The sequence below is a fragment of the Mustela nivalis genome, assembly GCF_964662115.1.
Source record: "Mustela nivalis genome assembly, chromosome: 10".
Lineage (NCBI taxonomy): Eukaryota > Metazoa > Chordata > Mammalia > Carnivora > Mustelidae > Mustela > Mustela nivalis.
In genome coordinates, this window is record NC_139029.1 from 5642579 (window position 1) to 5660070 (window position 17492).

Below are 17492 nucleotides of genomic sequence, written 5' to 3' on the forward strand. Positions count from 1 at the left end.
AATCTTAGTACCACCGTGAAGCTCTCCCGCAGACAGCTGAAGCTGTCACTTGACTTTAAATTACACTGGATGACCTTACAGATACCTCAGCCTCCCTGACTGAAGTGGTTGGAAAAGCAGGGCCCAAGGCTCCCTGAGACACACATTCCACTGGCCACTCAACACTTTGATTGTGCCTGCTGTGCCCTGGTCACCTTCCCTTCTGACTGGCTGCTCTGTGGACTTTTGGATTCTCGCCCAGCCAAGCCCCACATTCTCAGAAGCCCATTCCTGTGATCAGTCTCTAGATCCCTCTTTTCCTATTGGTTCTGCTTCTTGGGTTAAATCCTGACTCATAAACAAGGAACAAGAATGGCCACAAGGGGGCCTCCTCAGCCCCCCAGCTGGGTATGATTGAACAATGATGTGCTAACAAAGCAGCAGAGCTAAGAAACAGCAGACCACTTCTCCCAGCGGGTGGCAAGTGTTCTCCGACCCTTGCTCCTGAACACGGAGCGCACTGCGGAAATGGGGCTTTCCGTGAAGCTCACGTATGTGCGCCGAACAGCACAGTGGATGTCCATCACTATGTGCGGCTTTTGAGCACTGGACATTAGTGAAAATGAGAAATGGAATTGTATCATCTTAAAATAGGGTTCCCAAGATCCTCTAGACGCCTCCCACCTCCCCAGACCTGCCTTTTAACCATCCTTTCACTTGCTTCCTCCAGAAACTGAGAAACCACATTCCAGCCCGCCCAGAATGGTTAGCTGCACTCTGGCAGGCCTTCCAGTTCGGACAAGGACGGCATCCCGTGACCTAGATGCCACCACCCAGGATCATCTGTATTTGCTCTGCATTGGCATCTTCTCCCCAGTAAGATGTCTGAACCTTAAGTCAGGCTCTGCCTCCCCAGACCCCACTTCTGCTCAAAGACCCAACAGGGCCCCCTCTCCCTTTTCCTTCACCTGCTCTGCCCAAGGACTACGAAGTGTTCTCAACGACCGGTCCTCTCCCACTCCCCTTTCTGAAAAATTCTATTTAAGTCATCGCCACACCCAACATGGGCTTTAACTTCCAACCCCAAGATGAAGAGCCATGGGCTCGGAGCGCACAGGTGCTTCAGTGAGTTAATAAGCATCGGATTCTTGGTTTTAGCTCAGGTCATGATCTCACAGGTCACGGGATCGAGCCCCACACCCCCCGCATCAGGCTCTGTGTTCAGTGGGGAGTCTGAGCTTCTCTCCCTTTCTGGCGGTCGCTCCCCACACCCCCAACCCCAGCTCACGCTTTCTCTAAGAAATCTTAACAACAAACGTGTGCTCGACAGACTGAGCCACTTCTCTCTTCTGGTGATGACAGAGCCTCCTACTTGTAAAGGCCCCGCGGTCCAGCACCCATCTGTGAGCACTAACACGAGCACGGACTCGGACCGGTTCATACACACACGCACACAGTGTTCCTACGGGTCACTGAGGCCTTTTTATTCTGCTCACAGAACCACTGGGGATCTCCCCTGTGGACACCTCAGGATTATACGTAGACAGATGTGGCTCCAGACACTGGGTGGGAATGGAGGTGAGAAAACAATGATTCGGGCCAACCTCACGACTACAGAGCTAGGGTTTCCAGCAGGGCTCCAGATGGTCGAGTCAGGCTTCTGTAGCAGTTCTAAGGAAGCGCGAGAACAGCACAGGGAGGGGAGCGGGCAGTTAACTAGCAGAGGCCCCGGCCAGTCTCGCCTGGGGGCCTCGAGCTGCCCCGGGAGCAGCGGGGGCAGAGGTCTAACGAGCCGACTCAGGACCACAGGACCTGGGGTGCGCTGCCTGGAGCTTACTTGGCGAGGGGGTTTCGGAAGCTTCTGCCGGCGAACTTAGCCTTGCTACCCAGTTCCTCTTCAATTCTTGGGAAGCAAAAGGGGGGGAGGAGAAGAGAGATCAAACGTCTGTTCCCAAGGCCCTGCAGAGACACAGGCTCAGCCTCCCCACAGTGTGGCTGCTCGGAGCCCGCAGGAGAGGGAGCAACTGGCTCTCCCCAGCCCCCCAGCAAGTGGGCCATCTGCTGCTGCTCCTCCTCCTCCTTCCCTGCCTTCCCCCAGCCCAGGACAAGCTAGAAGGTAGGTCAGGTCTGCTGTTTCTTGGAATGTAACACATGGACAGCCCAGTTTTGGGGGGAGCTCGTTCATGAAGCATCTGCATCCTGGTGCCCCGCCCAGTGGGCAGCTGGACCGGACACACGGGCAGGAGGCATGGGTGTCACTGATGACTGAGCCCCGGGTGTGCTCATGGTGCAGGGGTGGGGTAACCAGTGACGTTTCTACACGTTTCTGAGACCCAGACTGAGGCACTCATAGTGGAAATCCTAAGGCTAGAACGAGCTTAAAACTCTCCAGTAAAGGAGGAAGCAGCGCAGTGTCCACAGATAAGCCCTGCAGGAAGGCCAGCGGCTGCAGTACACGGGTGATGGGTAGGGGACAGCCCGTTAGTATAACCTGGGACAGCCTCATCAAAGGGACGGTCCTTTTCCTGCAGGACTGGAGAAAGGAACAAAATAGAGGCAACTTTCCAAGTTCAGGAGCTTCCCAAGGATGCATTATGATAAAAAGGGACCAGACTGGGATGCCTGGATGGCTTAGTCGATTAAGCATCTGCTCGTAGCTCGAAGAATTCTAGGACTGGGGCGCCTGGGTGGCTCAGTAGGTTAAGCCTCTGCCTTCAGCTCAGGTCATGATCCCAGGATCCTGGGATCGAGCCCTGCATTGGGCTCTCTACTCAGTTTGGAGCCTGCTTCTACCCCCCCTCCACCTGCCTCTCTCTGCCTACTTATGATCTCGGTCAAAAAAATAAATATGGGGCGCCTGGGTGGCTCAGTGGGTTAAGCCTCTGCCTTCGGCTCAGGTCATGATCAAGTCCCACATCGGGTTCTCTGCTTGGCAGGGAGCCTGCTTCCTCCTCTCTCTCTCTCTGCCTACTTGTAATCTCTGTCAAATAAATAAATAAAATCTTTAAAAATACATAAAATATTTAAAAAAAAAAATTCTAGGATTAAATTAGCTAAAGAGGAACCTGTTCCCTCGTCCACCAGGAGATGGCAGCACAGTCCGGCTCAGGCTCCAGCTTCCTGGCCATGGGCAAGGTACGTTAAGTTCTCTGTCCAGCGAGCACCACCAACCCCACAATGCTCAGGCCAGTCCCCCACAGCCCTGCCCTGGGCCCACGCCCACATCTGCACAGACCCCCCAGAGCCAGGAGCTCCCAGTGTTCAGGCGGGGGCCCCCACCCCACTACAGGGAGGGTTCCTTTTTACCTGAGGATCTGGTTGTACTTGGCCAAGCGCTCAGATCGGCAAGGTGCCCCCGTCTTGATCTAGAACAGGAAAAGCAAGGTCACTTGCACTCGCTGCAGACGTTCAATCTTCAAGAGCACGTTGGGCAGGAAGGAGGGGACGAAGGAGCACCCAGGGCCGCACCCATGCGCCCACCTCCCAGTACCGCCACCGGGAAGCTGAGGTCAGAGAACACGGAGTCAAGCGGCTCTTTACCTGCCCAGTGCAAAGTCCCACCACCAGGTCAGCGATGAAGGTATCCTCGGTCTCCCCAGAGCGATGCGACACCATGACGCCCCAGCCATTGGACTGGGCCAGTTTGCACCTAGACGTCAGGAAACAACCCAGATGCTTGGGACTCCATGCCTGGGCACAGCAGCCCCATCAGGCCCTCCTGATGCCCGGCCTTACCACCCCCGGTAGGAGACCAGAAGAGCAGCCAGAGCCAGAAGCCACCGCCAAACTTTCAACTCCTGGGGACAATAGTGCTCACATTCCTCTCCACTCGCAGAGCCCTGAGGACCTTCTTACGTCACATTTAAAAATCGGGGTTCAGCCCCCTTGAGGGGAGAGGCTGGTCTCCCCCGGTAGCACCCATGACTGACATTCTCTGCGAGTCTAAACTGATCATGCAGTGTGAGGACTGGGCCACAGTCGCCCGACACCCCAGGCCCCTTCCCTTGGTGCCACTGCTTACAGGCCACCAGAAGTTTAAGCTTGAACGACAGGCCCTCCACCCCCCAGCAGGCAGCAGCTCTGGCTGAGGGTCAGCCCCTAGCTCTGGGATAGCCGACCCCCTCAGTGCACTTACGCCTGGAGAGACTCAGTCACGGAGCCGATCTGGTTCACCTTCAGCAGGAGGCAGTTGCACGATTTCTCGCTCACGGCCTTGGAAATCCGCTTCGGGTTGGTCACAGTGAGATCGTCCCCCACCACCTGGATGCCAGCACTGGCAGTGAACTTCTGCCAAGCCTCCCAGTCATCCTGGTCAAAGGGGTCTTCGATGGACACCACTGGGGAAAGGAGAGAGCCACGTCTGGTCATTGAGCCCCCTGCCCCACACCCCCGCACCCACCGGCAACCCCAACTTCCTCGCCGGGTCTCTCCCCTTGCCCCCACCAGGACAGGACCAGCCCTGGAAACACTCTGCCTGCCCACCGAAATCACCCGCAACCCCGGCCGCTACAGATGCTGAGGGGAACACGGCTCTGTCCAGTGCGGCCCAAGTCTTGTGCCAACGAGAACAGAAACAGCCACAGGCTCGGGAGGCTAAGAGTGGGCTTGTCTCGGCCCCCACCCTGGGCACCTTCTCTAACCCAGTGTTTCAACGCGGGGACTAAGAGACTTCCCAGCCTGGTTCTTGCTCCAGCACGTGCTGAGTGAATTACTGACCCACTCTGTGCCTCAGCCCCAACACCCCACACGGGCCAGTATCAAACTGTCTCTACCCTGTGTGCATTATCCGACGCCCAGAGCAGCACCCGCTCTCCGCCCCAGCGTGCTAGAGCCAGCGCTGCCCTCGGCCCAGGGGCCTGCTGGGACAATGACAGAATAGCCTTCCGCACGAGGCCAGCAGGCACTCACCTGGGTAATCCTTGATGAAGGACTTGTACAGGTTGGCCAGCTCATCGGGCGTGATGTACCTGCTGGGGTCATCGGGGGACTTGAAGTCCAGGTCATACTTGCCCGACCGGAAGAACTCCGAGGCCGCTACGTCCATGCCGATGACCACCTTGTCGGTGTAGCCGGCTTTCCCAATGGCGTTCTTCAGCAGCTCCAGAGCTGGAAGGGGAGGGTGGCAACAAGGCAGGGGGTGAGGAAAGGGCCGTCCAAGAGCTGCCCAACGGGAACCCTCCCAGGAGACCGAGAGGGGCCCTGGCCCCAGCCATCGCTTCCAGCATTCCAGTGCTTTCTCCTGTGACGGAGCAAGAAACCGCTGGTCAAGGCCCCCAGCAGGTAACCCATAGGGAAATTCAGTCTCGACTTTCAGAGGCTTTCTCACTGACGAATGCTCCCCGATTTAGCACCTAGGACAGCTGTGCAGGTCGAGACAGTGACAGGGACCAGCTGAGTCAGCTGTCCTGGATAAGCTGAGCTGGGATCTGAGAGCAAGCCCGGGGCACCGCGAGCCCAGGAGGGCAGGGTGAGGGTGAGGCCCTGCCTACAGGGCCCGCTGTCCATACAGGAAGGGACAGAGACACCTGGCGCCTGTTCCACCCCGAAAGGGTCATTTTTCTGTAGGTCAAAAATGGGGAAGTATCAGGCGTTTTGTACGACTGACCCGAAGAGGACGGACATTTGTTCTTTCACTATTTGCCTGGAAGGCCACAAAACTGTGGCTGAACTCTCCTTCCCTTCTACAACAAAAACCTCCGCCGAGAGTCTTTGTCCCGACTCTGTCTGACTGAACTCTTCCATTTAACCCGGTGTCTGAGGACTCCAAGCAAAACAGCTCCGTGTAAGCGTTCCTGTGGGGGAATGAGCTGGGGGGTGCCGGTCGCAGGCTGGACAGACACATCTCCGACACAGAGCAGACCTCATGGAGGTGATGTAAGAATGACAAGGACACGGGGCGCCCTGGTGGCTCAGTCACTGAGGCATCTGACTCTGGCTTAGCTCATTACTATCCTGGAGGTCCTGCGATGAAGCCCAGAGTCGGGCCCCCTGCTCCGTCAAGTCTACTTGGCCTCCCCTCTCTGCTCCTCCAGCTCAGGCTCTTGCTCTCTTTCAAATAAATCCATAAAATCTTAAATTATGTGTTAGCTTGCACAGCCCTCCTCAGAACTCCATGTGCAGGGAGCTGGCGAGTGTGGGGTACAGCACAGCAGCTGAGAGGGCCGGGCTGCAGAACACGGGACCCCCCACCCCAGCCTTTACCTTCTTTGTTCTCCAGGATGTTGGGCGCAAACCCGCCTTCATCCCCCACATTGGTGGCGTCCTTCCCGTATTTCTCCTTGATGACGTTCTTCAGGTTGTGGTAGACCTCGGCCCCGATGCGCATGGCCTCCCGGAAGCTGGCCGCGCCCACGGGCAGGATCATGAACTCCTGCATGGCCAGCTTGTTGCCGGCGTGAGAGCCACCATTGATGACATTGAAAGCCTGGGGAGAGACAGAGACAAACACGGCCATCTGGCCCTTGAGAGTCCCACCCAGCGGGCCACATGCAGCTCTGGAATGCTCGCCGGGTCCCCCTCGGGAAGGGCAGCGATCACCACTGAGGAGCGGTTGCCGCCTCGGCACACACAACCCAAGGAGTTTCAGCCCCTCATCAACAGGAGGAGACGGGGGTCCCGGGAAGTGGAGTCCCCTGCTTGGACACTTCTAGCCAAGTGGCAGGGGTCTGCGGCTGAGATAGTCGCAGGTGGAGGAGAACGGGGTGGGGGGGTGGGGGGTGTCTCAGGAGCCCACAACTCCTCACTTGGGGGGCTCCAAGCCACTCACCGGAACCGGCAGGATGACTTCAGCATTGCCCGCCAAGTCGGCAATGTGGCGGTACAGGGGCACCCCCTTCTCGACGGCCCCCGCCTTGCAGACAGCCAGGGACACCCCCAGAATGGCATTTGCACCAAATTTAGCTGCAACAGAACAGTCAGATGGAAGAATTTCTCAATCACGGCCTCCTGGCCTGTACCCTGACATCAGAGCACCTTCCTGACACCAGACACCTGCTCCCCGTGTCCCACCCAGAAACGCTCCACGGGGACTGACCTGCTTTCTCCGGCTACGGGAAAGCCCTTCTTTGGTCTAGAGAACTCTGGCAAATCCCACAGACTGCGTGACTTACTCTAAAGCACAGGCGTCTTTTGGGTAACCCGACGCAAATGCTGCAGTCGCAGGCTATTGCTCCTGAGGTTTAAAAACGTGATTTATTTGGGGGAGGTGGGGCGGGTGAGGGGCCCTGAAAACCGAGGGCGAGGTGTCCACGCGGCCAGCACGCGCCGCCCCCAGCAACTCACACTTGTTTTCTGTTCCGTCCATCTCTATCATCAGCCTGTCGATCTTCTCCTGCTCCACGACATTCACTTTCTGCGGGGGAGGAGAGCGCGTCAGTCTCTTGGGGTGTGGGGCGTGCAGTCACTCTCCCCATAGGATCTTTGGGCTCCCGTGAGGGGACCCAGATAATTCTGAACCTGTGAAGCCCGAATCTCTTCTCTGGCAGGCCCAAAAAAGGGGGGCAGGGGAGCAATCGAGAGAAACGGAGACGCGACACTGCGCTTCCTTGCTCTCCCATGGCACTCCTCCGCGCTCCAGGAGCCGACCGTGAAATGCAGAAGGTCTGGAGCTGGCTTCACAGAGTGAGTCCTCCCCAGGGGTCCAAAGTCACATCACACATAGGACAGAACTGCCGGGTACATGCTGACAGAGGCAGCGCCACACCGTAGTGAGATTTGGGGTAACCAACTCCATTCGTGCAAACGAGCCGTGTTCCTCACAGGTTAGGGGACACAGCCACCGGCCCCGGCTATTCTCAGTGACAGCACGCCTTGTCACCTCACGCTGACAGGACTCTGGCAGATAGCCCAGAATCTGAGCTAAATGCTTGACGACTGCCTGAAAGGTGTGATTTCTGGTCAAGTAATGACGTTTAAGCCAGCTGGGCTCCATGACGGGCATGGTACCTACAAACCAAGTAAAACCCCGCAAGCCCCCCAAAACGGGGGTCTCAAAAACCGGCTCTAAGGAATTCACTGAAAGTCAGCATTACTTTAAAACCTTCACACCTGACTGTAACAATGTATTACTTTATTTGTAACATTCTATGTATAAAAACTAAAAAATGAAAAGAAAACCCTGCAGAACCCCACCATGCCCCATTAATAATTTGACGCCTTTAGCTTTTTTGACAAAGTGAGCGGCCACCCGAGCATGATGGCTTGAGGCAAAACTTCTCATGAGTTTGACCGAAGAACTGTTTCTCCCAAAGGAAGAAAAATGTTCAGGAAAGCCCGGCTCACTGCGTTGGACGTGCCAGATAAGAGCACCGAGGCAGAGAGTACAGGGTGCGGGGAGGGGCCCAGGAGGCCCAGGTTCGCAGCACTTGAGCCCACAGAGCAGCAACGAGAAACCGTCTGGGACCAATTACTGAAGGTGAGCACGCCAGGGAGAGACCACAGAGGCACCCCACCTGCCGCTGGTGTACAGGAGGAATTCGGGGGGGGGGGGGCACACCTAAGCACAGATGGGAGGATGGGGCTTTGGGCCATCTGGTCCCCCTCCCCACTTCACTCATAGCAGCTCAACTTTTCTCTAAGCTTACTCTTCTAATCAAGATTTTATTAAAAAAAAAAAAAAAAGTCAGTAGAGATATAGTAAATAATTCACAGTTCATGAGAAATAGTCAGGCCACCATGGATACCATGCTCCGTGCCCAAGAACCGCTCTTAAAATTTGGATCTCAACATCCCCAAGGTCAAGAGAGTTGGAGGGGGAAATCAAGGCCATGAGACGGTCTCCCGTGGCTCTGTTCCAATTTCATTCACTGTTAGATGTGGACACACAGGTAAGGGGTAGATTAGAAAGGGTGAGATCATTCTCATGCACGACAGGGAATCCGACCGGCTTCTTTAGCTCTCAGAATAAGCTCTTCCATAACCAGGAAAGCCCACTGGCCTGGGAGACGTTCCGAAGGCATTAATATATTAGTTATTGGGAGACAGGTCCTACCTTGCTAATCAGGGCAGGTGCAATAGTTTTATTGATGTGCTCAACAGCCTTTGAGACACCTAGAAGGAACAATCATATCAAATTACCAACATTAACCAGAAACAGGCTTGAGCAGCGTTGAGCGAAACACCAATGTTGTTAACCCAAATATCCAGAAGCCCGCCCAAAAGACCTTAAATGGGACCGCTTCCAAATCCCCATTTCTCTGTCCTCCCAGAATTGGGGTACTTTCTGGCCCAGTCTGAGTGCTCTTACCTAGGACCCCCAAGGATTAGAGCCACACACAGAGCAACCATCTCAGAATGTCTGAAGGGGCGTTAGTTGGCAAGACCATGCACGGGGACACCAGCCATAAAACTACCGATGTCCAATGTATTACCTGCGTGCACAAGGCTGGTGCCAGGAACTCATTAATATACTTAACGGGTCTGGAGACACCTGACCAGTAGAGATTGGCGGAGAAGGAAAAAAAGACAGACTCAGAAGAGAACAGGCTGTGAAGGACAGGAGAGAGAGAGAGAGAGAGAGAGAGACAGAGAGACAGAGAGACAGGAAGGCAGGAGAGTCGCGGGACCAGGAGTTCACCCTCCTGAGAGTCCGGGGAGACACAATGCAGCTTTTAGACCAGTACCCGCCCGGGGGGCCACGGGCAGGGGGAACCCGGGGGAAGGGCCTTCCTGCGGCTCGATCGCCAGCCCCGGGCTTCCCCAGCTCCCTCGTCACCGCCCCTCATCTGCAGGCTTTCTAGACTTTTCCCCTATCATCGCCCTCCTCTGAGAATGTAATACGGGAGATACGCTGTCCATCCATACTAGCCTTTGAGGGCCATAAATCATGCTAAAATCAGAGGGTATTTTTGCCTCCCCCAAGAACCAATTTCCACCCCTGGGTCGATACTTTCCCTGCTGAGAACGCAAGGTCTGGCCCCACCTGCTTTTCTGTAATTTGGCCACCTAGATTCTGTCCAGAGAGGTGAGCATTGCAAAACCAGTAACAAGTCCATCTGCACAGTGCTCAGCGAGGCTGGCCTGGCCAGACTGGTGTCTCTGTGAATTCATCACCAGAAAGTTCGAACTAGCGGGACTGATCTGTCGGTGAGCCATAGGCTAGAACTTTCAGATACTCCCGAGACGACACCCTGGGAGACTGGGAGCACAGCAGGGCTCCTCAGTATTAGTTAACACTCTCCTTAGCCTGAGGTTCCCTGGCCTAACCAGGAGTTTTCTAGATGGGAGAGAAAGCACGAGAGAAGCAACGTTAAAATGCTTGCCCCCAAGATTATGGGTTTAGGAAGGCTGGACCCGATAGGGCCAACTCTCTCAGCTGTCCCAAGTTACATGCTCAGCTTTGACGCCATAGGCCGAATGAGGTGCTGCCCTCGAATCCAAGGCACATGGAGAGTGGGCCACAGGCCTGCGATGGGCGCGCAACCATGCTCTACAGGGAAGGGCCCGGGGTCCGACTCTTACCTTTCCCCATGTAGCGGGTCTTGTCATTGTCCCGGAGCTCAAGGGCCTCGTAGATACCAGTGGACGCACCACTGGGCACAGCAGCTCTGAACAGACCTGGATGTCGAGGGCGGGCAGGGAGAAGAGTTGCGATTGAGAAACACAGTTCAGCCCTTAGCGGACTCCCACCCCCCAGCAGATGGCATCTCTTAGGAAATGCTGCCACTTCCTTCCACCAACTGGAGATTCAGATAGTCCGTTTCCCCTGCCTTCCACGCTGGTACCAGTCCCTCGTGCCGACCGTAAGGCGAACCGGTGGATTTGTCTAGTTTAATCAAGTTTCCATGCAGAGCTTCCCGAACACTAACGCGCACACAGATCACCGGGCAATCTTGGGGTGAACCTAAGACATAGGTTCTGAAACGGGAGGTCGAAGACTCTGCGACTGCACCTCCCGCGAGCTCCCAGCTGGGGCCCTGTGGCGCCTACCCCCAGCAGCACCGCCAATGGAAGCACAATGCAAGCCACCTAAGAAATTTAAGATTTCCCAGTAGCTATGCTGAAGTAAGAGAAACTCATTTAATATGCTGTTGAACCAAATACATCCAAGAGACTATCATTTCAGATATGTCATTTATGACACACGAGCTTCAGAAAAAAACACAGATAACCAAGGCATGAACGTGGTAACATCAGAACACGAGGAAGCACTGCCCTAAGCAGCCTCACGGACACAGAATCCAGACATGGGGCCAGACCTGTATCCTGGGCATAAACATGGCTGGTCTCGGCCTCCAAGATCAGTGTCTGGAAAGGTACTGCATGATCTGGTTACAAGGGCAGACAAGTTCAGGGAGCAGGAAATGAAGGCGGCCTCCAGACTACCTGAAGTGAAACTGTAAGGCATTTGCCGTCTGAGGCAGGAGAAAGTACACGAACAAATAGGGAAAAAACCCACCAGAGATGTAAATCAAGCGATCAGTTAACTACGCCTGTGTGTGCGCAGCCGGGCATGGGGACAGGCGCTGGCTCGCTCTGTCCCTATCAGGCACCCCTGGGGTGAGGAAGTTAGGAAAGCTAGTGCCCCCCAAAGAACTATGGACTCTGGGTGATGATGCATCAGGACAGGTCTGACGAGACAAATGTCCCGCTCTGGTGGGGAGGCTGTGCCTGTGTGGGGAGGGAGGGCCGATGTGTGCTCTCTGTCCCTTCTGTTCAATTCTGCTGTGAGCCTAAAACTGCTCTAAGAAGTAAACTGGGGGAAAAAAATGTGGTGAGAGGCTCTGAACAGATCCTCGATTTCCTGTTTTTGAAAAGCACCAAGAGAAACACGACAGAGTTCCATTCCTTTAAAATTTCCAAAAAATATTAACTTTGATCATTGTAAAGCATTTCAAGGGAAATGCCCCCTTCCCAACAATCTTAATCTTGGGTCTTTTTTCCACCGTTGGTTAAGGTCTATTACTTGCCAAATGGAAAGTTCCACCCTCTGACTAAGCAAGCCAATCTCTTAAGCAGCAAGGGAATTCCCAGCATCCTCTGAGAACGCACGGTCCAGGCCACGAAGCACATGCTCGAAGCCACCCTGCTCCCAGGGCACCCGCCACAGTGAGTAAGCCTGGGCAGAACGCAGCAGGCTTCGCTCAGTGATGCCTGGACTCGAGGGACCTTCTTTTCCTGGGCAAGCGGTGGGGGTGGGTTGCCGGAGTTGCGGGGGGGCGGGGGGTAGGAGCGGACCGGAAGGGAAGGGCCGCACTTTCCACAGTGACTCAGCTCTGACTGGCAGGTCCGTGCGCTCAGCACCAGCCTTAATTCTGCCTGAAGCTTCTTTTCCTACCTCACCGACCGGGGCCATTTAGACAACAGCTGAGACGTTGCTGGAGGTTAACACAAGGGGAGAGCTTTTAGGAGTCCCCATTCTATTTACTTTTTTTTTTTTTTTTAAAGATTTTATTTATTTATTTGACAGAGATCACAAGCAGGCAGAGAGAGAGAGGGGGAAGCAGGCTCCCTGCCAAGCAGAGAGCCCAACACGGGGCTCAATCCCAGGACCCTGGGATCATGACCCGAGCTAAAGGCAGAGGCTTAACCCACTGAGACACCCAGGCGCCCCATTTACTTATTTTTTTGTTTCACGTGGGCCAACGCCCCTCCCTGCCCTGGGACTTAGAGCCATGGGGAAAACAAGGGCCTCTGGTGTCCCAACACCCACATGGAGAACTGTTCCCAATCCTTGGTTTAGTAACAACTTTTAGGGGCACCTGGGGGGCTCAGTCGTTAAGCATCTGCCTTTGGCTCAGGTCATGATCGCAGGGTCCTGGGATGGAGCCCTGTATCAGGCTCCATCTCTCGCTGTCAAGTAAATAGAATCTTTAAAAAAAAAAAAAAAAAGACTTCTGCAGACAAAAAAGAGAATGCTTTGCCATCTACCTGCACTCCCCTCCCTTTTCAAGAGAGAAAACTCTATCCCACCACACCAGATCTGCTTGTTTGCTCAGAGCAAGCTGTGAAGCCAACTAGTGACGGGCCATTTTAGGGTCGAGGTGTCTGTCACCTTACTTCCTGACCTCACTGACCTGAGAGCCAAGCAGTCTTGTTTGAAATACCGAAGAGCAGCAGGACAAGGACCCCACGCCTGGCAGCCCTGCCCACCTCCTCCTGGTCAGGAACCACAACCGACCAGCACATGCACATCAGAAGGAAAGGCTTTTCCAACAGACCTTTCCTGGCCCAAAGCTCTATCGTTTTCCAAGGATGGAGTGAGGTAGAGGAGGTGCAGAAGCAAAGGCGCACGTACCTTTGGCAGTGTAGAGGTCGACCTCAACGGTGGGATTCCCACGAGAGTCGAAGATCTCTCTGGCATGGATCTTGAGAATAGACATGGTGACTTTCTGTGGGGAAACACAGTTCGTATCTCAAATCAATCATAATGCAGCCTTGGATCATTCATTCAAAGAATCACTGCTGAGGATTTGTGGGCTAGAAAGAATTTACACCAGATACACATGGGATGCAAGAATGCTGCCAAGAGTCAGGAGAACCTGCTGGGCCCAGCTCTGCAGGGCCTCAAATCCCTAGTCCAGAGCCTGTCCTGTTAAGTAAAGAAAGACCGGTCATGTGTGCCAGAGAGAACCAAAAACAACTGGAAAGATTAATGTGCTGTTGGCATGCAGAATTGGTGGAATTGAGGCAGTCTGAAGTGGGTTATTGTCAATAGTTCCCAACGAGGGTTGGCATGAGAATGGAAAAGGACCAAGGGGACATGAAGGTCACAAGCAAACTCATCCAGGACAAAAACTCCCAAGATGATCCGAGGAGGAAAATCTGGTTTGAAGTGGAATGGTGAATTCATAGCTGAAACATGGTTTGTACATTGTGGTCTCTGCTACTGCCAATTTCTGGGCCTTTCACATTCCACAGTACTTGGATCTTTAGCAAGACAGAACACACCAAAAACAACATCTAATTAGTATTTCAAATGGGCATTTTACCCATTCAAAGACAGACTGAATTATGAAACGTCATTACTTGAAACTACAATAAAGATTCTATCCTTGAATGCTAAGATACTCTAAGGTTAGAGGCATTCTTTGAAAGCACCTCAAAAAAGGGGGTGGATTTGCAGCTACAAAGAACAAATACCAAGTTCTCAAAGAAAGCCCTTTCTCATCGCCCCTCCCCCACAGGGGCCTCTAAGGAAGAAATAATGCATTCTTGTAAGACTGAAAGTGGCCCGGTGGAATTGGTTTAGTGCTCAGAGCCATTATCTAGCTGGGCTCCTCTCCAGTATCTTGTCTGGAAATGTTCTGAGGCAGCAAATAGCATCTTTCTTTTGTGTTAAGTTTCAAAATTAGACAGTGAAGTCACTTCGGAGGCTTTGCAGTCTATGTAACAATGGACTTTTATTCATAACTCAATAAAAAGTATCTAGTTTTTATTTACTATCTTACAAAAAGGCAAATTTGTTTAAATGTATTTTTCAGTTTTAAGATTTTAGTTAACTTGAGTTTTGACAAATTATATACCTGTGTATGATTGCCACCCCCCCCCAAAGTCCCCTTCAGGCCCTCTGCAGTCAATCTCCCCCCATCCCCAGGCCACCAGTAACTAACTGACTTTATAAATTTTAGATATAATTTTATTTTCATTTTTAAAGATTTTATTTATTTATTTGAGAGAGAGGGAGGGAGACACACACAGCAAGAGAGAACACAAGAAGGGAGAGTGGGAGAGGGAAAGCAGGCTTCCGGCCCAGCAGGGAGCCCCACGTGGGGCTCTATCTCAGGACCCTTAGATCATGACCTGAGCCCAAGTCAGATGCTTAAGGACTGAGCCCCCCAGGCCCCCCTAGATGCACTTTCAAGCACATCTTTACTACATTATGCCCTCATCCTATCCTCCGATGCCGTTTTCAAATTTCAGTGATACTAAGACAAAGTGATTTATTTCAGGGTGTGAAAACAAAATTGAACTTATCTTTAAATTGGTCAAAAAACTATTCCTGAGTCATTAAGTTTCAGTAAGCAAGGCGGGCAAGAAAGGCTGGCCTGCCCAAGAGTGTTCACAGCTTATCTGCCTGGACTGAACCCCGGACCAGGGGCGGCACCTGTGGACCGGGCAGTCGGGGCCTACGTGTGTCCCCCGCCGCGTCCCCCAACCGCCACACCGCGCAAAGGGAAGACCCCATTGCACGACAAACAACGAACAGAAAGTTTTCTTAAAATAAGGCCTTTTAATGTCAGCTCGGGGGCCGACTGCCGATGGCCAGGCCGGGGAGCCGGAGCAGCTCCTGCCTGACCTGGGCGAGGTCGCGGGGATGGCTTTCCCAGTAGGGAAGCGGCTCGGCCGCAGGCTCAAAAACAAGCACCCTCTGCAGTTCCATTCATCAGTCCCTGCCCATTCGGTCACCAGCCGCCCGACCGGAGGCCGAGGGCCACCAGCGGGGCACAGGGGCTGCTGGTGGGGGGCAGGGATCGCGGCTTCTGGGCATCTCTCCCGTCCCTGCCCCTCCTCCATTTTAGGGAAGGCCTGGCTCTAGCGAGCACCCGGGGTGCGGCCCGCATCTCCCCAAGGCCTTGCACCCTCCGCGCCCGCTGCACGGAAGGCCCGCGCGTCCCACTCCCGAGCTCCCAGCAGCGCGGCGGCCGCGCTAAGTGCGTAATCCCGGGCTAATCAGCTCCTGCCCCTCCGGCGGAGCACGGCTCGCACGTGCCGACCCGCCCCTTCCACGTCCCTGTCCCCCCCAAGGGCAGGGCCCCGCAGGCCTGGGCGGCGGCCCGGCCTGCCTTCCCCGGGTCCCCACCTGGCGGCCGGATAACGCTGCCCGGGAAAGAAGCAGAAGATGCTGCAGGCACCGAGGACGAGCGTAAAGACGGAAGGTCTGGCCGCTCCGAGGACCGTAAGGTCGTCTCCCGGTGTCCCGCCCCGACTTCCTGCCCAGCTCCCTGAGAGCCCGCCCACTTCCCGCCCCCCACCCCGCCTCCGGCGCGCCGCCTCGCCATTGGCCCGGCGCGCCGTCACTCGGGCCCGCACCTCCCGGGAAGGGGTGGGGCTGCGGCGGCCGCCGCGGCCGGGAGGGGGGAGCGGCGACCCGGGGACGCGGAGAGGAGCGGGGGTGGGGAGTCCCGACTACCCCGCGGCTCTGTGGGGGTGGGGGCGAGTCCCTGCCCCGACGCCCTCCGTTCCCGCCCCCGGCCGGGACCCCAGGCCGAGCCGGGTCTGTGGCGCCGGGGCCCCGGGGTGGGGCGGGGTGGCGCGGCCGGCATGAGGGTTCGGGGCTCCGTCACGTACTCCGAGTCCCGCACGCACGCGGCGTCGCTCCGGCGCCTCACGTCCGGCCCACGACCTTGGCGACGACCTTCGCGGCCCGCCCCTCCCGGCCTGCCCCGCCCCTCAGTGCGGCGCGGAAGACCCCTTCGGCCTCGAAACGTTGGCGGCCGCGCGCCTCGATCGCGCTCCCGGGCCGGGGCTGCAGCGGGACCGCAGCGGGACCGCGGGGCCGCGCGTCGGGGGCCACGTGCGCCCGTCCGCGCCTGCGCGCCCCGCTCCTGGCCGCTCCGCCTGCCCGCCCGCCCGCCGGCCTGCCAGCGTGACCCGGTCTTTTTGTCCTTGTGCATCGTCCAGACAATGGGTAGCGGGCCCAGGTGGCCGAAAAGGACGTTCACTTTCCTTCAGTTAGAGCTGATGCTTTCTGAGCGCTTCCTACGTGCCAGGCACTTCTTCACGTGCATCCGCAGTGCAGTTCGGCCTTTAGCTCTTGCTAATGTTGCACATGGAAAGGATCTATACACGTTATGATTGGGACTGGAATTTCACACAGATCTGGGTATTTCAAATCAGGTAGTATTCCATGGTAGTCTGGCAAATGAAAACAGGAAAGGGTGGGTGCGGAGATTTCACCTTGCTGATCAAGAGACAGCTGCTACCCCTTTAAAAATCAGTTCTGTAGTTCAATCCCCCTTGGAAGGAAGGGCTTTCTGTTATCGCTACTTTTGTATTTGCCAGCTTTCACCTTGGTCTCTAAATCTGAGGGCTAAAGTAATGTCATGCCTCTCCGTATTTTCTGCATCACCTTGCAGAGAGAGATTCAAATATGCATTGGAATTTAATTCTTATTTCTCCTGATCAGTGGCAAAACCGCTTTTCTTGCTTCACTCGTAACATTTTTATCCCCGGAGCTACTGGGTTAGGTTTCCAAGGTAAAGGTGAGGGCCAATGGAGTCCACAGAATTTTGTTTCCTATTGGCTAAGAAGCAAGAACTTTCGGATTAAAGCAACAGGGAAGTTGTAAAATGTTTCCTAAAGAATTGTGTGAGTTTTGCAAGCAGAGTTTGTGATACTGCCAGTCATACACTGATGTTGCAGACTGCTTAAAAACCAAGATCGCAGCCCCATGACTCAGCAGCTAAATCAGCTTCTAAGCTTTCTAACTCAGGAAATCAGACACTTAGAGGTGCTGTTCAGAGCAGTCCTAGGGTGTGGCCCTCAAAGGCTGGGAAACAATCTCTTTCCCATTAACCTGGTTAGAGAGATAAAGAAGAAAGACAGGGCTCCCTGGCCAGACCCGGTGAATCTAG

The 17492-nt window shown here is 54.9% G+C and overlaps 1 protein-coding gene across 2 annotated transcripts; it reads right to left on the bottom strand.

Annotated features, from left to right (window-relative positions):
- Positions 1-1442: 1442 nt before the first annotated feature.
- Positions 1443-16458, bottom strand: ENO1 (enolase 1). Of its 2 annotated transcripts, none has more exons than XM_082685318.1 (12): positions 16207-16458; positions 13214-13307; positions 10438-10533; positions 8969-9027; positions 7261-7330; positions 6746-6879; positions 6181-6403; positions 4888-5085; positions 4115-4316; positions 3520-3628; positions 3286-3344; positions 1443-1882 (listed from the first exon to the last, which is right to left on the bottom strand). In XM_082685318.1, exons 2-12 carry the CDS (start codon positions 13296-13298, stop codon positions 1813-1815), a joined length of 1305 nt encoding a protein of 434 aa, XP_082541444.1. In that variant the 5' UTR covers positions 13299-13307; positions 16207-16458; the 3' UTR covers positions 1443-1812. The 2 variants fall into 2 exon arrangements, with proteins under 2 accessions (XP_082541444.1, XP_082541443.1); XM_082685317.1 differs by lacking the exon at positions 16207-16458 and adding an exon at positions 15719-15870.
- Between the last annotated feature and the right edge of the window lie 1034 nt (positions 16459-17492).